General features: G+C 41.9%; 1 protein-coding gene across 2 annotated transcripts; it reads left to right on the top strand.

Moving 5' to 3' along the window:
* The first annotated feature begins 1,053 nt into the window (after positions 1–1,053).
* On the top strand, positions 1,054–2,603 carry LOC133909865 (uncharacterized). 2 transcript variants are annotated; one of them, XR_009908446.1, is made up of 4 exons: positions 1,054–1,387; positions 1,809–1,909; positions 2,033–2,087; positions 2,446–2,603. XR_009908446.1 is itself a non-coding variant. In XM_062352410.1 (3 exons), the coding sequence occupies exons 1-3, from the start codon at positions 1,142–1,144 to the stop codon at positions 2,046–2,048; spliced, it is 363 nt and encodes a 120-aa protein (XP_062208394.1). In that variant the 5' UTR covers positions 1,054–1,141; the 3' UTR covers positions 2,049–2,603. The 2 variants fall into 2 exon arrangements, 1 of the variants encoding a protein (XP_062208394.1); XM_062352410.1 differs by having other exon boundaries at positions 2,033–2,603.
* Positions 2,604–15,441: the final 12,838 nt, after the last annotated feature.

Below are 15,441 nucleotides of genomic sequence, written 5' to 3'. Positions count from 1 at the left end.
ACAGTGTAAACGTGGTCTTCTTTCCCATTCAAGGTGATTTGACGTTTCCCAACACCCGAGGGCGCACGTTGCACCTGGTACGACGACAAATATGGGAACCATCCGTGGACCCCTGAATTCAAAGTATGAAACCCATGTACTTCATCGGCCACACGTTGCTTAATCTAGATTATCCTGCCGCGCAGTTGATGTGGAGAGGTGTGGACACCAGGGAGAAGAGGATAGAAAGGGAGAGAAAAGGGCATGGAGGATTGAGAGGAGACAAGAGAAGACCATGGCTGCCAATAAAAAACTGGCCACTAATAGTCAGCATATTACCAACACATGAACAAAGCAATGCCTACCATATTGCAATTACAATAATGTAATGTGATTTCAGCAAATGTGGACCATGTGAAGCTTGCTTCGATCTACAAGAAAGTTGCCGTCGTGATTTGTATGTGAAAACAAGAGCAGCAACTTGTCTTCATTGTGTCCTCTTTTGTTTTAGTCTGTTGATGGACTCTTCTATTCTTCCATCCCTGTAACATTGACACTGGCTTTTCTTGACGTCTCTTCCCTGGTGTTTTTCCTATTGTGTTACAATTTCTCAAGGCACATTGATATGAGGTTAGGTTGCACAACCCTTTCTGCTTTACTTTTCGTGTCCAAATAGAGTATAAGTCACTCTTTACTATAACTACCTAACAATACTATAGAAATGAATTTATAGGACGCCCCTGTACAAACGCCTATTTGAAGCTATCTGTATAAATGGTTCACAGACGGTTCTAAACTAGAACCGTCTGAAAAAATAATAACAGTAGTTTTTACGAAGTGGGACACTTTAGTACAAACAGTTCTAATCTGAAAACCATCAGTACTAATAATACAGACGGTTCTCAAATAAAACCGTCTATACTAAAATGTTCACTACATATGGCTCCAATTAATTGGAGCATCCTGTGACCATTGAAACGGACCCGAAGCTTTGTTTTACTTAACTTTTTGGCTCATGTACACGTTCGCTTGGCTAATATTTTGGAGCCGATCTGCTCCACCACTCTCATCCACTCATCCTTATCCACTCCACCTCCTTTCTCTTGATCTGCTCTCAAGTCTTACTCTCAAGTCTCTCTTGATTGTCTCTCGATTTGCTCCTATGCCACCAGATCCTCCTCTCCACCTCCTCCGCATAGCGCGCCATGCAGCAAGGCGGCCGTGTAGCCAGTCGGTGGGGAGGGCGGCAAGCCATGTAGCAAGGCAGTCGTTCATCACCTCCACTTCGCCGGCTCTGATGCCTACTGGAATTGGGGCTCTCCGCTCAAAGCCGTTGGCGTCGTCGTTGTCCTCCTTCTCCCACTACCTCCTGCAACAGTATTGGGTGGAGATCCATTCGGACTTGCCGGTAAGATTTCCCCACCTTGCTTGGGTCGTTCAAGACCAAATCCAAGTTCAAAACCAACTCTCTCTCTCTCTCTCTCTCTCTCTCTCTATATATATATATATATCTCCAGTCTCCTATCTTTTCGCTTAACCCTGGGTGGATTTGTTTGCTATTCTTGCGGAGTACCCACCCAATCGACCAGTGATTCGATTCGATTCCATTCTGTTCTGTTATTCTCCGGCTCAAGATCGTGCTCAGTGGAGCCTGTTACCCTAAACTAGTAGGAGCACTACAAATATCAGCCAGTTTATTTTAGAAATTCTTCTTGGTTTTATTAGCCCGCGGGTGAACGACGACTTGATTTAAGATGCTCAAGTATACAGGTTAGTCAATGCCTTGTGTTTGTAATGTTGCTAAAGATGCTCTTGTCTCACACCTGCAGGTGACCCAGAAGGTGTGGCAACCATGCCCAAGGTCAAGAATCCCCATGTTTTTTTGGACATATCGATCGACAGATAAAGCACCGAGTGGATCACATTCGAGGTTGTTAAGCTTGCGGCAGCATGCTTGGTCTTACATTATTTACCATTTGATGAATAATGGTTGTTTCTTCCCTCAAGGACATGAGTGACATGCACCTGATTAGCGTTCAACTTTGGTTTGCAGCTCTTTGCTAATGTAGTCCCGAAGACTGCAGAGAACTTCCAAGCTCTTTGTACTGGTAATTCTTATTCCTTGCTATGAGATTGAGTGTGTGATGTAGGAGTTGTTGTTACAACACATGTTTGCAATATGCGAGCTCTCAATCTTAGTAAAGGATAGTCTGTGATGTCAATGATGTCAAAGAGTTGGATTATTTTTACCATGTTGTTCTTGTCATGGTAGATTATTTGATCATTGGTATTGCTTCATTAGCTCAGGCTTCTTCTTTCAACTGACTTCTTGCTGTAGTGCACTTTACAAACTCCACGTTTCATGCTATTAATGACTCCTATTAAGCTTTTGCTAGAGTTTTATTGAAGTTTTATCAAACAATTGTAGCACTATTGGCAACTGAAATTGAGACATTCTCTTTGAAGATGCAAATCCTCTCCTTGGTGGTGATGCAAACAGAGGAGGAGGAAGACCCTCATGAGCTGATTGTAATTTTACATTTGTTTGAAGGTTTTCCTGTAAGAGTAGTTGTATCAACTTCTATAAAAATCAGTTAATGAAATGCGAGTTCTTACCCCTTCGGGGCGTTTTGCCTTTAAAAAAAGTACGGATCACAATTTTATTTTTTTATTTTTTTGTCTTAGTACAGACGGTTCTAAATTTGAACCGTCTGTACTAATCATTAGTATATACTCTTTTTCACAGACGGTTAAAAAAATATCCAGTACGGGTTTTTAAATCATCTGTACAAATAATTTCTCGAGTAGTGTAAAACAAATATGACAACTAAGCAGACCAAGATAAACATTCACCGATAATTATACTCACAGTTCGGATCATCTTGACGAAGTACTCTCTTCAAAGTCTGAGATATGGAAACATTTATCTACACTAGGACAAATGTATATAATCACAACTATTAGGTATATATAGATACAGACACATACATATCTTGCTTATTCTTCAAAACAAAAGGAAAGTTCAAAAAACTATTCTACATATCTCGTGTATATATATATATATATATATCTGCTCCAATGCAAGAAGAAGGCCAAGACCGTACAACGTGTGCATGGAAACAATTCCTGGCACTACTGCAGAACATACTATCATTGACGGTTCAAAATCATCATCAGTGGTGAGTACTAAACCATCACTTATTACTCTGTGACTATCAGTGTTAGTTCTAGAACGGACACTGAAAGACACAATCACTGCTGGTTCGTGGCTCCTACCGGCAATGAAAGGTGGTTCCCCGGGTCAGAAAAAGAATAAATGAGCCAAGCTCAATTCAAGCCGGCTCAGCTACCGCTTAATGCGGTGCTCCCGCCGTCGCATGCTCAAATCGACTCATCTCAATACAAGAACAGATCAACTCATCTCATCCATACGAACACATCACAATCAAATCAAATAAATTGACTCATCTCACAATCAAATCGAACACAAGCCAACTCACTTCACAATCAAATCAAACAAATGGAACACAAGGACGAGGCTACCGTGGTCGACCTCGCCTGCGCCCCTACTTGTCGCCTCTGGTGCCACCTGTGCCTTGCTACCGTTGCCACCCGCGAAGGGAGGAGGCCGCTGGGGAGGGGCTGCATCGGGGGCTTGTTGGCTCAGCGCGCTCCGTCCTCAACCTGCGCTTTGTTGTCGCCGCTACCCACTCCTAGTTGCTGCCACCGCGAAGAGAGAAGTCCGGTGGGGAGGGGTCGCATCAGGAGCTTGTTAGCTCGGCACGCTTCGTCCTCAACCCACGCCTTGCTACCACTGCAGCTCATGCCTAGCTGCCACTGCTGCCTGTGAAGAGACGAGGCCGGTGGGGAGGGGCCGCATCGGGATCTCATCAGCTCGACGTGCTCCATCCTCAACCCGCACCTTGTTGCTGCCGCCCGCGAAGAGAGGAGGCTAGTGGGGAGGGGCCGTATCGGGAGCTTGTTAGCTCGACGCACTCCATCCTCTACCCATGCACTGCTACCGCTGTCGCTGGCGCCTAGCTGCCGTCGGCGCACACGAAGTGAGGAGGCCGGTGGGGAGGGGGCGCATCAGGAGCTCATCACCTCAACGCACTCTATCCTCAACCCACGCCTTGCTACTGCTGCCGCCCATGCCTAGCTGCCACTACCACCCACGAAGGGAGGAGGCTGGTGGGGAGGGGCCACATCAGGAGCTCATCGACTTGGCATGCTCGATCCTCAATCCACACTTGCCTCGCTCCAGGTCCTGCCACCCTGACCCAAGCTGCGACCCCGACATGAGTGGGTGAGAGATCAAGAGCACAGAGACTTGAGAGCAGAAGGATGAGTGAATGAGAGACGAGGTGGAGTGGATAAGAGATAAGCAGATGAGAGATGATTGGCTAGAAAATATCAACCAGCTGAGCGGACGAATTGAACCAAAAATTTGGGTCTAAATATCAGTGGCGGTTCTTGGTTAGAATCAGTATTGATACCGACTATCAGTACCGGTTCGTGTTACAAACCGGTAATAATACATTTATATTGTCAATTCTTACATAACCGACAGTGATAAGCCGTTATCTATAAATAGGTCTGTAGTAGTGTGAATCAGGACCTCAACATCTATTAATTGGCTCGGCTCAGCAGTTCACCGAATTTGTCACTCTTTGGACACGCATACAATCGGTCCAACTCACAGCGGGTACACCGGACTATATCGTGTGGAAACTCAGCACTCATGGTGATTACTCGGCGCACTCTGCTTATTAATTGGCTCAGTTCATCTGCTCTATCGAAACTGAGCTCGACACTCTTATATGGCGAACATGGGCACAGGGTCTTTTTAACAGGTACATAAATTTTACTAGTGATCATCGGTAAATATGATTTATGAATATACGAGATAAAATTCAAATAAAATATCAGTAAACATAGAAAGTTTTTCTACCGGGTTTATCACTGACTTTCCGCCAAATTTTTTTTCCTGATGGGCACCACACAAATGCAAATTTTTTTTGCATGGTTAGCCTATCAAAATCGCATGTGGACATCGAACAGACTCGCTGCTCCAGGACGGCCAAACCAACAAGTCTATCCTCTGCGCCAGACGATGGACGAATCGGCCATTCATCCCCTCGCACATCGTCAGTACAGCCGACGAATATGGGAGGCCATACGGCTATGGGCTGCAGGCAATTTCTCCTGTTACATCAGATTGGACAAACCACCAAATAGTTGCAGAGTGGTGGCATGCCATTGGTGAGGCTCTGGGTGTGCCGGCCAAAACATTCCGCTCCCTCACGCTCTTGGTGGTATGGGAGCTTCAGAAAGAGTGGAACGCAAGGGTTTTCAACCGACGCCAACCCCCCATGGAAACGCTCCTTGGAAAGATAAAAGTGAAGGCGATTAGGAGAACACTTAGGAGCCACCGACTTATCTAGGTAGTACAGGGAGAGACGGATGTAAACTGACTCGGTTACATGCAAAACAAATAAGTAAATAAATCTATCTCCTAACAAGGAAACTAATCGCTGTGATATTTGGATGGCTTGACGTGGACACATGCACGTACCGTACGTGCATGGTTCTGATTCAGGCTGGAACAAAACTCCTTGAGGACTGCCGTTGTCAAACCGTTGGTGAAGACGTCGCCATACTACGAGCTCGTCGGGACGTGAAGGAAACACACCTTGCCAAGAGCAACTCATTTGCGAACAAAATGAAGGTCAATCTCAGCATATTTTGTCCGTCATTATTATAGAAATGGTCATCAGTGCCGGCTAAAAAAATCATTAGTGGTGGTTTTTTAACCGACAGTGATTGTTCATCATTGATAATTACGAACTATCAGTGTCAGTTTATTAACTGACATTGATAATGAGTATCAGTGCCGACTCAATAAGAAAAACCGACATTGATACTAAGACTATCAATACCGGTTCATAACAAATAACAAGCATTGATACTTAACTATCAGTACAGGTTTTAAGTACAAGCTAGTATTGATAGTCTCCATATCGGTGCTGGTTTTTATCATGAGCCAGCACTGATGGCCCCAGTCTCTACAGAATCCAGCCGTTGCTGACAACAACACAAAGAATGTCACGTATTACAAGATAAACATACATTCAAGTTTCACATACACGTATAATTATCTCAGCACATACAATATCACAAATATATACAATTCATTCACATCTCACTCATTAATGCATACATAACTATGTTATTTCACATGTCATTAACTAAAGATCATAACTAATACAAGTTTACAACAAAAATTCATAATTAATATAAGTATGCAACAAATGGTAAGAAGTGATATCATTCGATTGTTCTCATTGACAAAAACCCTAAACAACACTTTTGTCTTGAGAAGAATCAGGTAACGAACTCCATGGGCTAATTGAAGGGAAGGCTTGCGAACAACACCATTTGAAAACCTGGTACCACCGGACTTTGGAATGACTTGGTCATTGATGAACCCGTAGAGTTGTTCCTGAATTGGTTGATTCTCTGCGACATGAGGATACCTGTTTTCAGCTCGAGGTCCTACAATTACCAAAATTGAAGAAATTAATGTATTTGAACATGAGTAGAAACTGAAAATTAATTATCAATATGTATACCACTTACCTCAGCTTTGGTAATAGTACTATAATTATTTTCGGTCCATCCATGCATGAAGTCACATACATAGTAGTCATATAAATTGTTGCTCTGGGCCTGAAGTCACAAGGAAAGTCTGTTACGATTTTTCATTCCTTCCAAAACAGAAAATGACGTCCTTTCCTCTTGATGTTGCGCACATACACCCATACATATGTGATTATTGACCGCAACTAGACTTAGATTCAATCAATTCAAAGTTTACCTAAAGCGTTAATGAAATGATTAGTTTACCTTTGTAGCAAGTCTTTGATGTGTTGGTATTCGACTATTGGATTTCTTTTTCCATCGAGGATTATGATACTACTATAGTCAGTCCGGATAACAAAGTTGGCCCAGTAAAATATGCACATATGTCACCATAGGTAACTAGTCCTAAATCTTAATGTCATGATGCTCATAAAGAGTAGTACAAATATGGAGGGAAACACGTATCCAAAGTTATAAGGTAAAAATATGTATTTCTTTAATTGATAAATTTGAATAAATTCAAGTGCATAATCCTCAGTTGCCTATGGTAGGGTGGCGACCATTGTTTTGTTTATTTCCATTGGTCGAGGAATCCTACTTCAGTGATGCCCTTTTGACCGTATGTATGTATCTCCATTCTACATATATAAGAAGTTAAGACATTCAATCTAATGGTACATGAATTTTACTATAAATTATAAGTCACTTACAGAGTTCACAAACTTATGAGTTGAACGCCGAGGGTGTCTTAGTGGTATAGTTGATACATTTCATCGAAACGAATCCAAACTTCACCATCCCCATGGATGAAATCACAATGTCTGTATTGGAATGCGAACATCTCTCTACCGGCCTTCGACTGTTCCAAGTACCAGGCATGGAATCTCAGCATTTGGGTTGTTACGTCCACAGGGACTCGACCAGTGGTTCGCCAAGCTTAAATTGCCATTTAGTTTTTGCCTTTTTGACCTTGGACTTGTCATAAATTGCTTCTTTTGTCATTCCAACATCAATTAGAAAGTTTCTTTCTAATTCTTCCTATTGTTCCAAGGGACTCGACCAGTGGTTCGCCAAGCTTAAATTGCCATTTAGTTTTTGCCTTTTTGACCTTGGACTTGTCATAAATTGCTTCTTTTGTCATTCCAACATCAATTAGAAAGTTTCTTTCTAATTCTTCCTGTTGTTCCAACGCTTTTTTGTTTTTTACATTCTCGATCGATGCCTTCATCAACTTTTTTTTACCCATGATGCGTGCATAGTTAGATTTTAGCGGTGAGTCTACATATCTTGTCAAAGTCTGAAGAAATTTGGCAACCATTGCTAGATCGATAGCACTCTTCTCTGGCTTAGTACATTTGAAGTGTGCAGTGACATCGGCGCTCACTTTCCTTCTGATTTCCTCATCAGTTAAATCATAAGACAGAGGAGATGCCGGCTTCTCAGATGCTGACTATTGCTTCTTAGTTGCTACTCACAGCTGTGATGGAGTCAATTTCTGAGATGACATTGACTTTTGAGCCTACGCAAGTGCTACCGGCTTCTGAAACGGGATATGCGGTTGTAACACCTTGATTTTCATTTTTTGCAAATTCCTAAATTTTCTAGAATTTAATTAGGGTTTAAATAAATAGAATAGGATAAAACCTATTTTCTAAATTAAATCCAATTTGGCATAGGATATATTTTGCCTAAAATGCATTTCATGCTGAGTTAGGCATTTAGGGTTTTATTTGGAGTTGTTTTGCTCTAGTATAGAAATGATTAGAAATAGAAAAAAAAAGAAAGGAAAAGAAACCTAATCTACCGAGGTCGTTCTCCCTCCTTTCTTCCTGGCCTAACCCTCTCTCCCTCACCCAGCCCGCTCCCTTTCCCAGTCTGCTGGCCCGACTTGAGCTGCTCCCTTCCTCCATCTCTTTGGGCCGCGCCATAGCCCCGTTCTCCCAGCCCAGCTTTGTAACCAGCCCGCTAGCACCAGCAGTCACCCACGCCTTTCCGCGTTCTGCCTCCTGTTGTCAATTGCGCTCGCGCTGACCTGCCTTCGCCCGTGCTGCTGATGGGTGGGACCCACCTATTAGATCTATGTCTGACCCAAAGACCGCCGTGTCATCGAGCCAAACCATGCCACCGTGTTATCCCGCACCTAATCCGAAGGGAAGATCTTCTAGAAGCTCAGGGAATTGAGTCCGTATGGTCCCTGCGTCCGGTTGCCACCTTATCCCTTAGCGAATCGCGTTTAAACAAGGAAAGTCAAGCTCAGATTCTATCCGCTGCTGCCAAACCCTAATCAAACTTGTCTTGGCCTCATCGAGCCTCCTCGCTTATAAATATGTGTCGTTATGCCCTCCCCAAAGCACAACACACCTTTTCCCCAACTTCCTATTGAGAAGTCAACATCGTAGCGCCCTCTCTATGTAGCTCCACCGCCCGAAGGATCCACTGCTTGTTGCCAAGCCACTCCGGTAGTCCGTCGCCCCTGCCTACAATGTTGCCGAGTCACCCGAGCTCCTGCACCTCTATTCCGCCGCTCACCAGAGTCCTTAGTCGTCGGAACCCGATCCTAGCGAACGTTCGATTTTCCACAGATGCACTTGAGCCGTCACCACCTCTTGGTCCACAGTGAGTAGCATGAGTTGAGTCCACCCTACCCTAGTCGCCACGTCCGTGCATCTGGTCCATGAGCCAAGACCGTTAGATCTAGATCCAATGGCCCAAATTAATCTGAGAATTAATAATTTGTTTTCCTTTTACAAACAATCTTTAATCTTTACTGCACAATAAACCCCCCTACCGATGCAATAATTCAAGGTTTTCTAGTATAAAAACAATTCCAATAAATTCTGAAATTCATGGTAATTTTACAGAAAAGCCCCTATTTAGTAAAAAGATCATAACTTTTTCGTCCTAGCTCCTTTTTCAACAATTTTTATGCCGTTAGATTCATTTTTCAGAGATCTATCTTTCTAGATATGTTTTGTATTATTATTATTTTGTTTTTTGTACTGTTCTTACTATATCTTTTTGTGTGCTTTATCAGTAATTGTGCTCTTAGACAACAACACCTCGGATTAGTTTGAGGAACGTCAAGACCAGGAGTTAGAGTACACTAAGCAGCTGCAAGGAGAAGGCAAGTACCCTTAATCATCTTGAACCTATGTTTTTAAATATTTTTGTTTTACAAATTGCATACACTATCAACTTGATGGGTAGTCACCTATGTTAGGGTTTACCTAGATATTCCCTTATCATTCCTTGAAACCTAAGTGTTTTATGGTTAGGTATCTTTTATGGGTAGAAATGCTTAGTCATGTTGTCGGGAATATCTGGAAGTGTCTTATACTTGACTAATGGTCACATGTAACAATGACGGCAAATATGATAATGAATTTGATATAGCAACATGGAACCTTAGGCCTTAAGCAAATGTGTGTTTATGGTTTGTTATGGTTTTGTTGTTGGTTAGTATTTTCTCAAGTAACATAAATAAGGACCGGTTCATAGAGCGACAACCCAAGAAGTGACGTACCAACCACGAGGCCGATATGAGTAAGGCTTGGCCTACTAGTCAGAGTTCTTTCCTGTGTGTGTCGGGTCAGCACAAAAGCAGGCTTCTGGGTTGGAAGTAAATTCTGTAATCCCTGGCGGTGAAACCTAGTGAGCAGATCCATATTGTATTAGGCTCTGGTTAGTGAAAAATGTCATACAACAATTTCTTGGCGGCACACCACTAGCATGTGTTAAGTGTTTTACGAACACAACAATATGGAATTCACTAACTTGTGAGGAAAGTTAGACAACCTCTGCAGAGTGTAAAATCTGATATATCAGTTGTGCTTATGGTCATGAGAGACTTGGATCCTCACATGATTAGTTGGTTTTGGATATGGTGGTGGAATGGTCATGGTTATGGTATGGTAGTACTAGATGGTTATGGTTTGCAAGGTGGATAACCTTGGGTAATAGTTATTAGGTCGTGTAGGTTAAATTCACTTAATAAGTGTTTAATGCTTTTCAATTATATTACTATTCTTTACTTGCATTTATGCAAATGTACCATGTGTTAGCCTATTCTTGTTAAAAGCCTGCATGTCATTACTTTACCACACTTGCTGAGTACTCCATATACTCACCCTTACTATCTCCCAGAATACATATGCTTCCCAGTGGATGGCTTGAAGATTTTCAAGATGACAACCTGGTGTACTAGGAGTGTGTCTTTCGGTCGGTGTCTGTGTAGTTGTTTGGCCACCGATGCTTTCGTTCCACTGCCGTCGTTTAATTTAGTCGTTTGGTTAAAAGAGTTGTTTAGGTGAAGTCTTGTTGTAAGAGTTAAATGGTTGTAAGTTAAAGTATTAATTTTGTTACTTCATCTTTGGTGTCCTTATGTGTATTAAACTTCCTAGGCACACATAAGGCACACTTGATTTTGTCCATTAAAACCGGATGTGACACCAGTGGCGATGAAGGGGTTGAAGATCTTCTTTGTGGTTGTGGAGGTTGCAGCGGAGGTGGAGATCTTCTAGGTGGCTGTGCACAACGACGGAGGAGGTGGAGAGCTTCTGGGTGGTTGTGGAGAGCTTCTAGGTCCTGCATTTGCTACATATATTATTAATGAACAAGTTGATTAAGAAATGATTCAGTATAGGCACAGGTGGATAGCCTGATCTATTTTTAGTACTACTGCAAGATAGCATGACAATTATAGAAACATCAATCTGCATTAGCATTGTTTGCCTTGATTCAGAACTGATTTGTCTTTCCTTAGCTACTGCCCTTGCATCGATAGTTACATGTCACCATCCAGTACTCATGTCTATTACAAAAGACAAAAGGAATAACTGGAAAGTCGCATATTACTACTCCAGTGTTTACTGCACTAGCAAAGTCTCCAAAGAATAGGAATTACATAGTATTTCCTGAATATGCGCAAGAGCAAAACATCTTACTTGCAAGTAAAATGTTTTCCAGGTAAACCCACAGCATACGACACTTACCTAGATGGCTAGAAACATGTTAAAATCACTCCAATTGGACACAATCCACCAACCATATCCAAACAAACACATGAGTTGGCCACTAGAACTATGACGAGTCACTAGCAACTCCTCGATGCAAATGCAAGTGAAAGCGATAGGTAAACCAGCATTCATGCAACAATTGTCCATCTATTCAGCCTCTGTGCATCTCTAATTCTCCATCAAGTAAGTGAATTGATGGCTAAACCAACATGATAAACACCTGTTAATGTGAAACGGAAATAGTAGATAATTCATACTAATCTACGAAATAGAAGTCCAATCCATCCAAGCAATAGCATTGCAAAATGCCCATGCTAATCAGATGCACAATGCGGTGGACAACCTGGGCGCCAACGATGATGGCGTCCCTCTCTAGGAAGACGGTGAGATGGTTGGTCAGGTTGAAGCTACTGGTGAGATGGGGATGGGGACAACGGGGAGGTGGCGTTGGCAATAGGGATGACGGGGAGGCAGCGTCAGCGAAGGGGATGAGGATAGGGAGAGTGAAGAGACGGCATCAATGACGTGGATGTGGAGGGCGGGGAGGCGGCGTCAGCGACGGGGACTGGATGGCGGGGAGGCGGCATCGGCAACATGGACGGCGACGGCAGGGAGGCGATGTCAATGACGGGGATGAGGACGGGGATGGTGGGGCTCCGGGAACAGCGGCGTTTGGGAGACAGCAGGAATCGGCGGACATGCAAAGGAGGAATAGAGAGGCTGCGGCTAATCCGGCTTATATAAGGATAGAGTATTAATGTCGACTGTGGTATACAACTGGCACAGATACTAGTATCAGGGCTGATTGTAGACCACAACCGGTACTGATACTTGGACTATCAGCGTTGATTGTAGACCACAATTGATACTAATACTTGGACTATTAGTGCCTATTGTTTAACCCAGCCAGCACAGATACTTGGATTATTAGTGCCGGTTGTAAAATTAAGCCAACACTGATATTGGGGCTATTAGTGCTAGTTTTCCCTATAACTGGCACTGATACTGTTTTACTTTTTTTGACAAAACATTTTTTGTATATTAGATCTATAATTGTGAAGTACTTAATAATTATTTTTTGCACGAAGTTATTTATTGTATATTTAGGTTTGTAATTTATTGTATACTAGGTAATTTATTTTATATTAGGTTTATAATTTGTGTAGTACATCTTTGTTACTTAAGGGAATGTATATATTTATAAAAAATTAGAGCTTTTTACTTAATAGAAATTATGGTATATTCTTAGTAAGTACTAATTATATCTATAAGTATCATACAATAGCTTTATTTATACTAATTAAAGCATAAATTGATTGTAGTCTTCCTTGTCGATGATATCCTCAATACAAACAATCTTTCTTTTTCCTTGAAGAACCACACGGCGTCCCTACTTGTTAACTGGGTTTGTGTCCTTTATATAGAAGACTTGAGTAATATATTTGGTAAGCACAAATGGTTCTTAGATAAAGTCAATAGCTATTTCAAAAGTGACTTAAAGTTTCTTAGTCTTCAGTCGATTTATCAACAAATTCACTACTACAAAAATGGTCATCAGTGCTGGCTCAAAAACACCATTCGTGGCAGTTTTTGAATTGACACTAATAGTTACGGACTATCAGAGTCGGTTTATCAACTGGCACTGATAATGAATATTAGTGCTAGCTCATGAAAAAAATGGGCACTGATACTAAGACTATCAGGGCCGGCTCATAACAAGTAGCTGACACAGATATTCAACTATCAGTGCCGGTTTTTTATACAAGCCAGCACTGATAGTCTCCGTACCAGTGCCGGGATTTTGTCATGAGCTGGCACTGATGGCCTCTCCCCCCTGTATAGAATTTAGCCATTGCCCGACAACAGAACATATAATGTCACATCCAGCAAGATAAACATGCATTCAAGTTTCACATACGCATATAATTATCTCAGTACATATAATATCACACACATACACAATTCATTCACATCTCGTCTCATTCATGCATACGTAACCATGTTATTTCACATGTCATTGACTATAGGTGATAACTAATACAAGTTTGCAACAAAGGTTCATAATTAACAGAAGTATGCAACAAAAGGGTAAGAAGCGATGTCATTCAATTTTCTTGTTAACCAAAGACCCTGAACAACGCTTTTTGCCTTGAGAAGAATAAGGTAATGAACTCCACAGGCTAATTGAAGGGATGGCTTGTGAACAGCACCATTAGAAAATATGGTACCACCCGGACTCTGGAGTGACTTGGTCATTGATGAACCCGTAGAGTTGTTCTTGAATTGTGTTGATTCTCTTTGGCATGAGGATACCTATTTCCAGCTCGAGGTCATACAGTTACCAAAAGAAATCAATCTATTTGAACACGAGTAGGAACTGAAAATTAGTCATCAATATGTATACTACTTACCTCAGCTTTGGTAATGGTACTATAATTATTTTCGATCCATCCTTGCATGAAGTCACATGCATAGTAGCCACATAAATTGTTGCCCTAGGCTAAAACCTACAAGGAAAGTCTATTATGATTTTTCATTCCTTCCAGAACAGAAAGTGACATCCTTTCCTCTTGACGTAGCACACGTACACCCTGTACATGTGTGATTATTGACTGTAACTATACTTAGATTCAATCAATTCAAAGTTTACTAAAGTGTTAATGAAATTATTAGTTTACCTTTGTAGAAAGTCTACGACAGGTTGGTATTCGGCTACTGTATTTCTTTTCCCATTGAGGACAAGGATACTGCTATAGTTAGTCTGGATGACAAAGAGAGCCCAGTTAAATCTGCAAATATGTCACCGTAGGTAATTAGTCCTAAGTCCTAACGTTGTGATGCTCAAAAAGAGTAGTACAAACATGGAGGGCAACACATACCCAAAGTGGTAAGGTAAAAATATGTAATTCTTTAATTGGTACATTTGAATAAATTCAAGTGCATAATCCTCAGTTGCCTATGACAGGGTGGCGACCATCATCTGGTTTATTTTCATTGGGTTGAGGAATCCTACTTAAGTGTTGCCCTTTTAACCGCATGTATGTATCTCTATAATACATACATAATATGTTAAGACATTCAATCTAATGGTACAAGAATTTATACTGTGAATTATAAATATAAGACACTTACATAGTCCACAAACTAATGAGTCGAACATCGAGGGCATCTTGGTGGTACAGTTGGTACATTTCATCGAAATGGGTACAATTGATATATTTCTGAGATGACATCAACTTCTGAGCTTGTGCAGGTGCTACTAGCTTTTGAAGAGGGATATGTGGTGGTGAGAAAGGGGTTGGAGATCTTCTTGGTGGCTGTGGAGGTGGCGGTGGAATTGGAGATCTTTTGGGTGGCTATGGAGGTAATGGTGGAGGAGGTGGAGAGTTTCTAGTTGGCTGTGAAGGTGACAGTGGAGGAGGCGGAGATCCTTTGGGTGCGTCTGATGACTCCGAAATAGACCTAGACTCATCTGTGTCTTCGCTAAAAAATATGTTGCACTTGCGCCACAGGACATAATAGCTACATATTTTGAGAGCCTCATTTCACCCGCCTCTCTAAGGTAATCTAGGTTGCTTTTATAGTACTTATGTATTACGTTGTTGAAGTGTACTCTGGTGTATCCCTATGGTATCAGACGACCATTGAAGAGGGTCCCTTTCGCACATTACTTAGCCAGACCCCTAGCCACCATGGTACGAACACCCAAGACTGACATGACAAACTTGTATGGTGTGCTTTCTTTGATGTCATCCACGGGGTGACGGATTAAGGTTTCTCCTTGAAGCCCCGTGGATGTGCAGTT

The sequence above is a fragment of the Phragmites australis genome, chromosome 2, assembly GCF_958298935.1.
Source record: "Phragmites australis chromosome 2, lpPhrAust1.1, whole genome shotgun sequence".
NCBI lineage: Eukaryota > Viridiplantae > Streptophyta > Magnoliopsida > Poales > Poaceae > Phragmites > Phragmites australis.
The sequence above is the reverse complement of the archived record's forward strand: the minus strand, read 5'-3'. Positions and strand labels throughout refer to the sequence as shown.

Excerpts from the sequence above, each read along its gene's own strand:
- LOC133909865 (XM_062352410.1), top strand. The coding sequence starts at position 1,142 with ATGCCACCAGATCCTCCTCTCCACCTCCTCCGCATAGCGCGCCATGCA. Across the intron at positions 1,388-1,808 it reads AGATCCATTCGGACTTGCCG|GTGACCCAGAAGGTGTGGCA; the intron begins GTAAGATTTCCC and ends TCACACCTGCAG.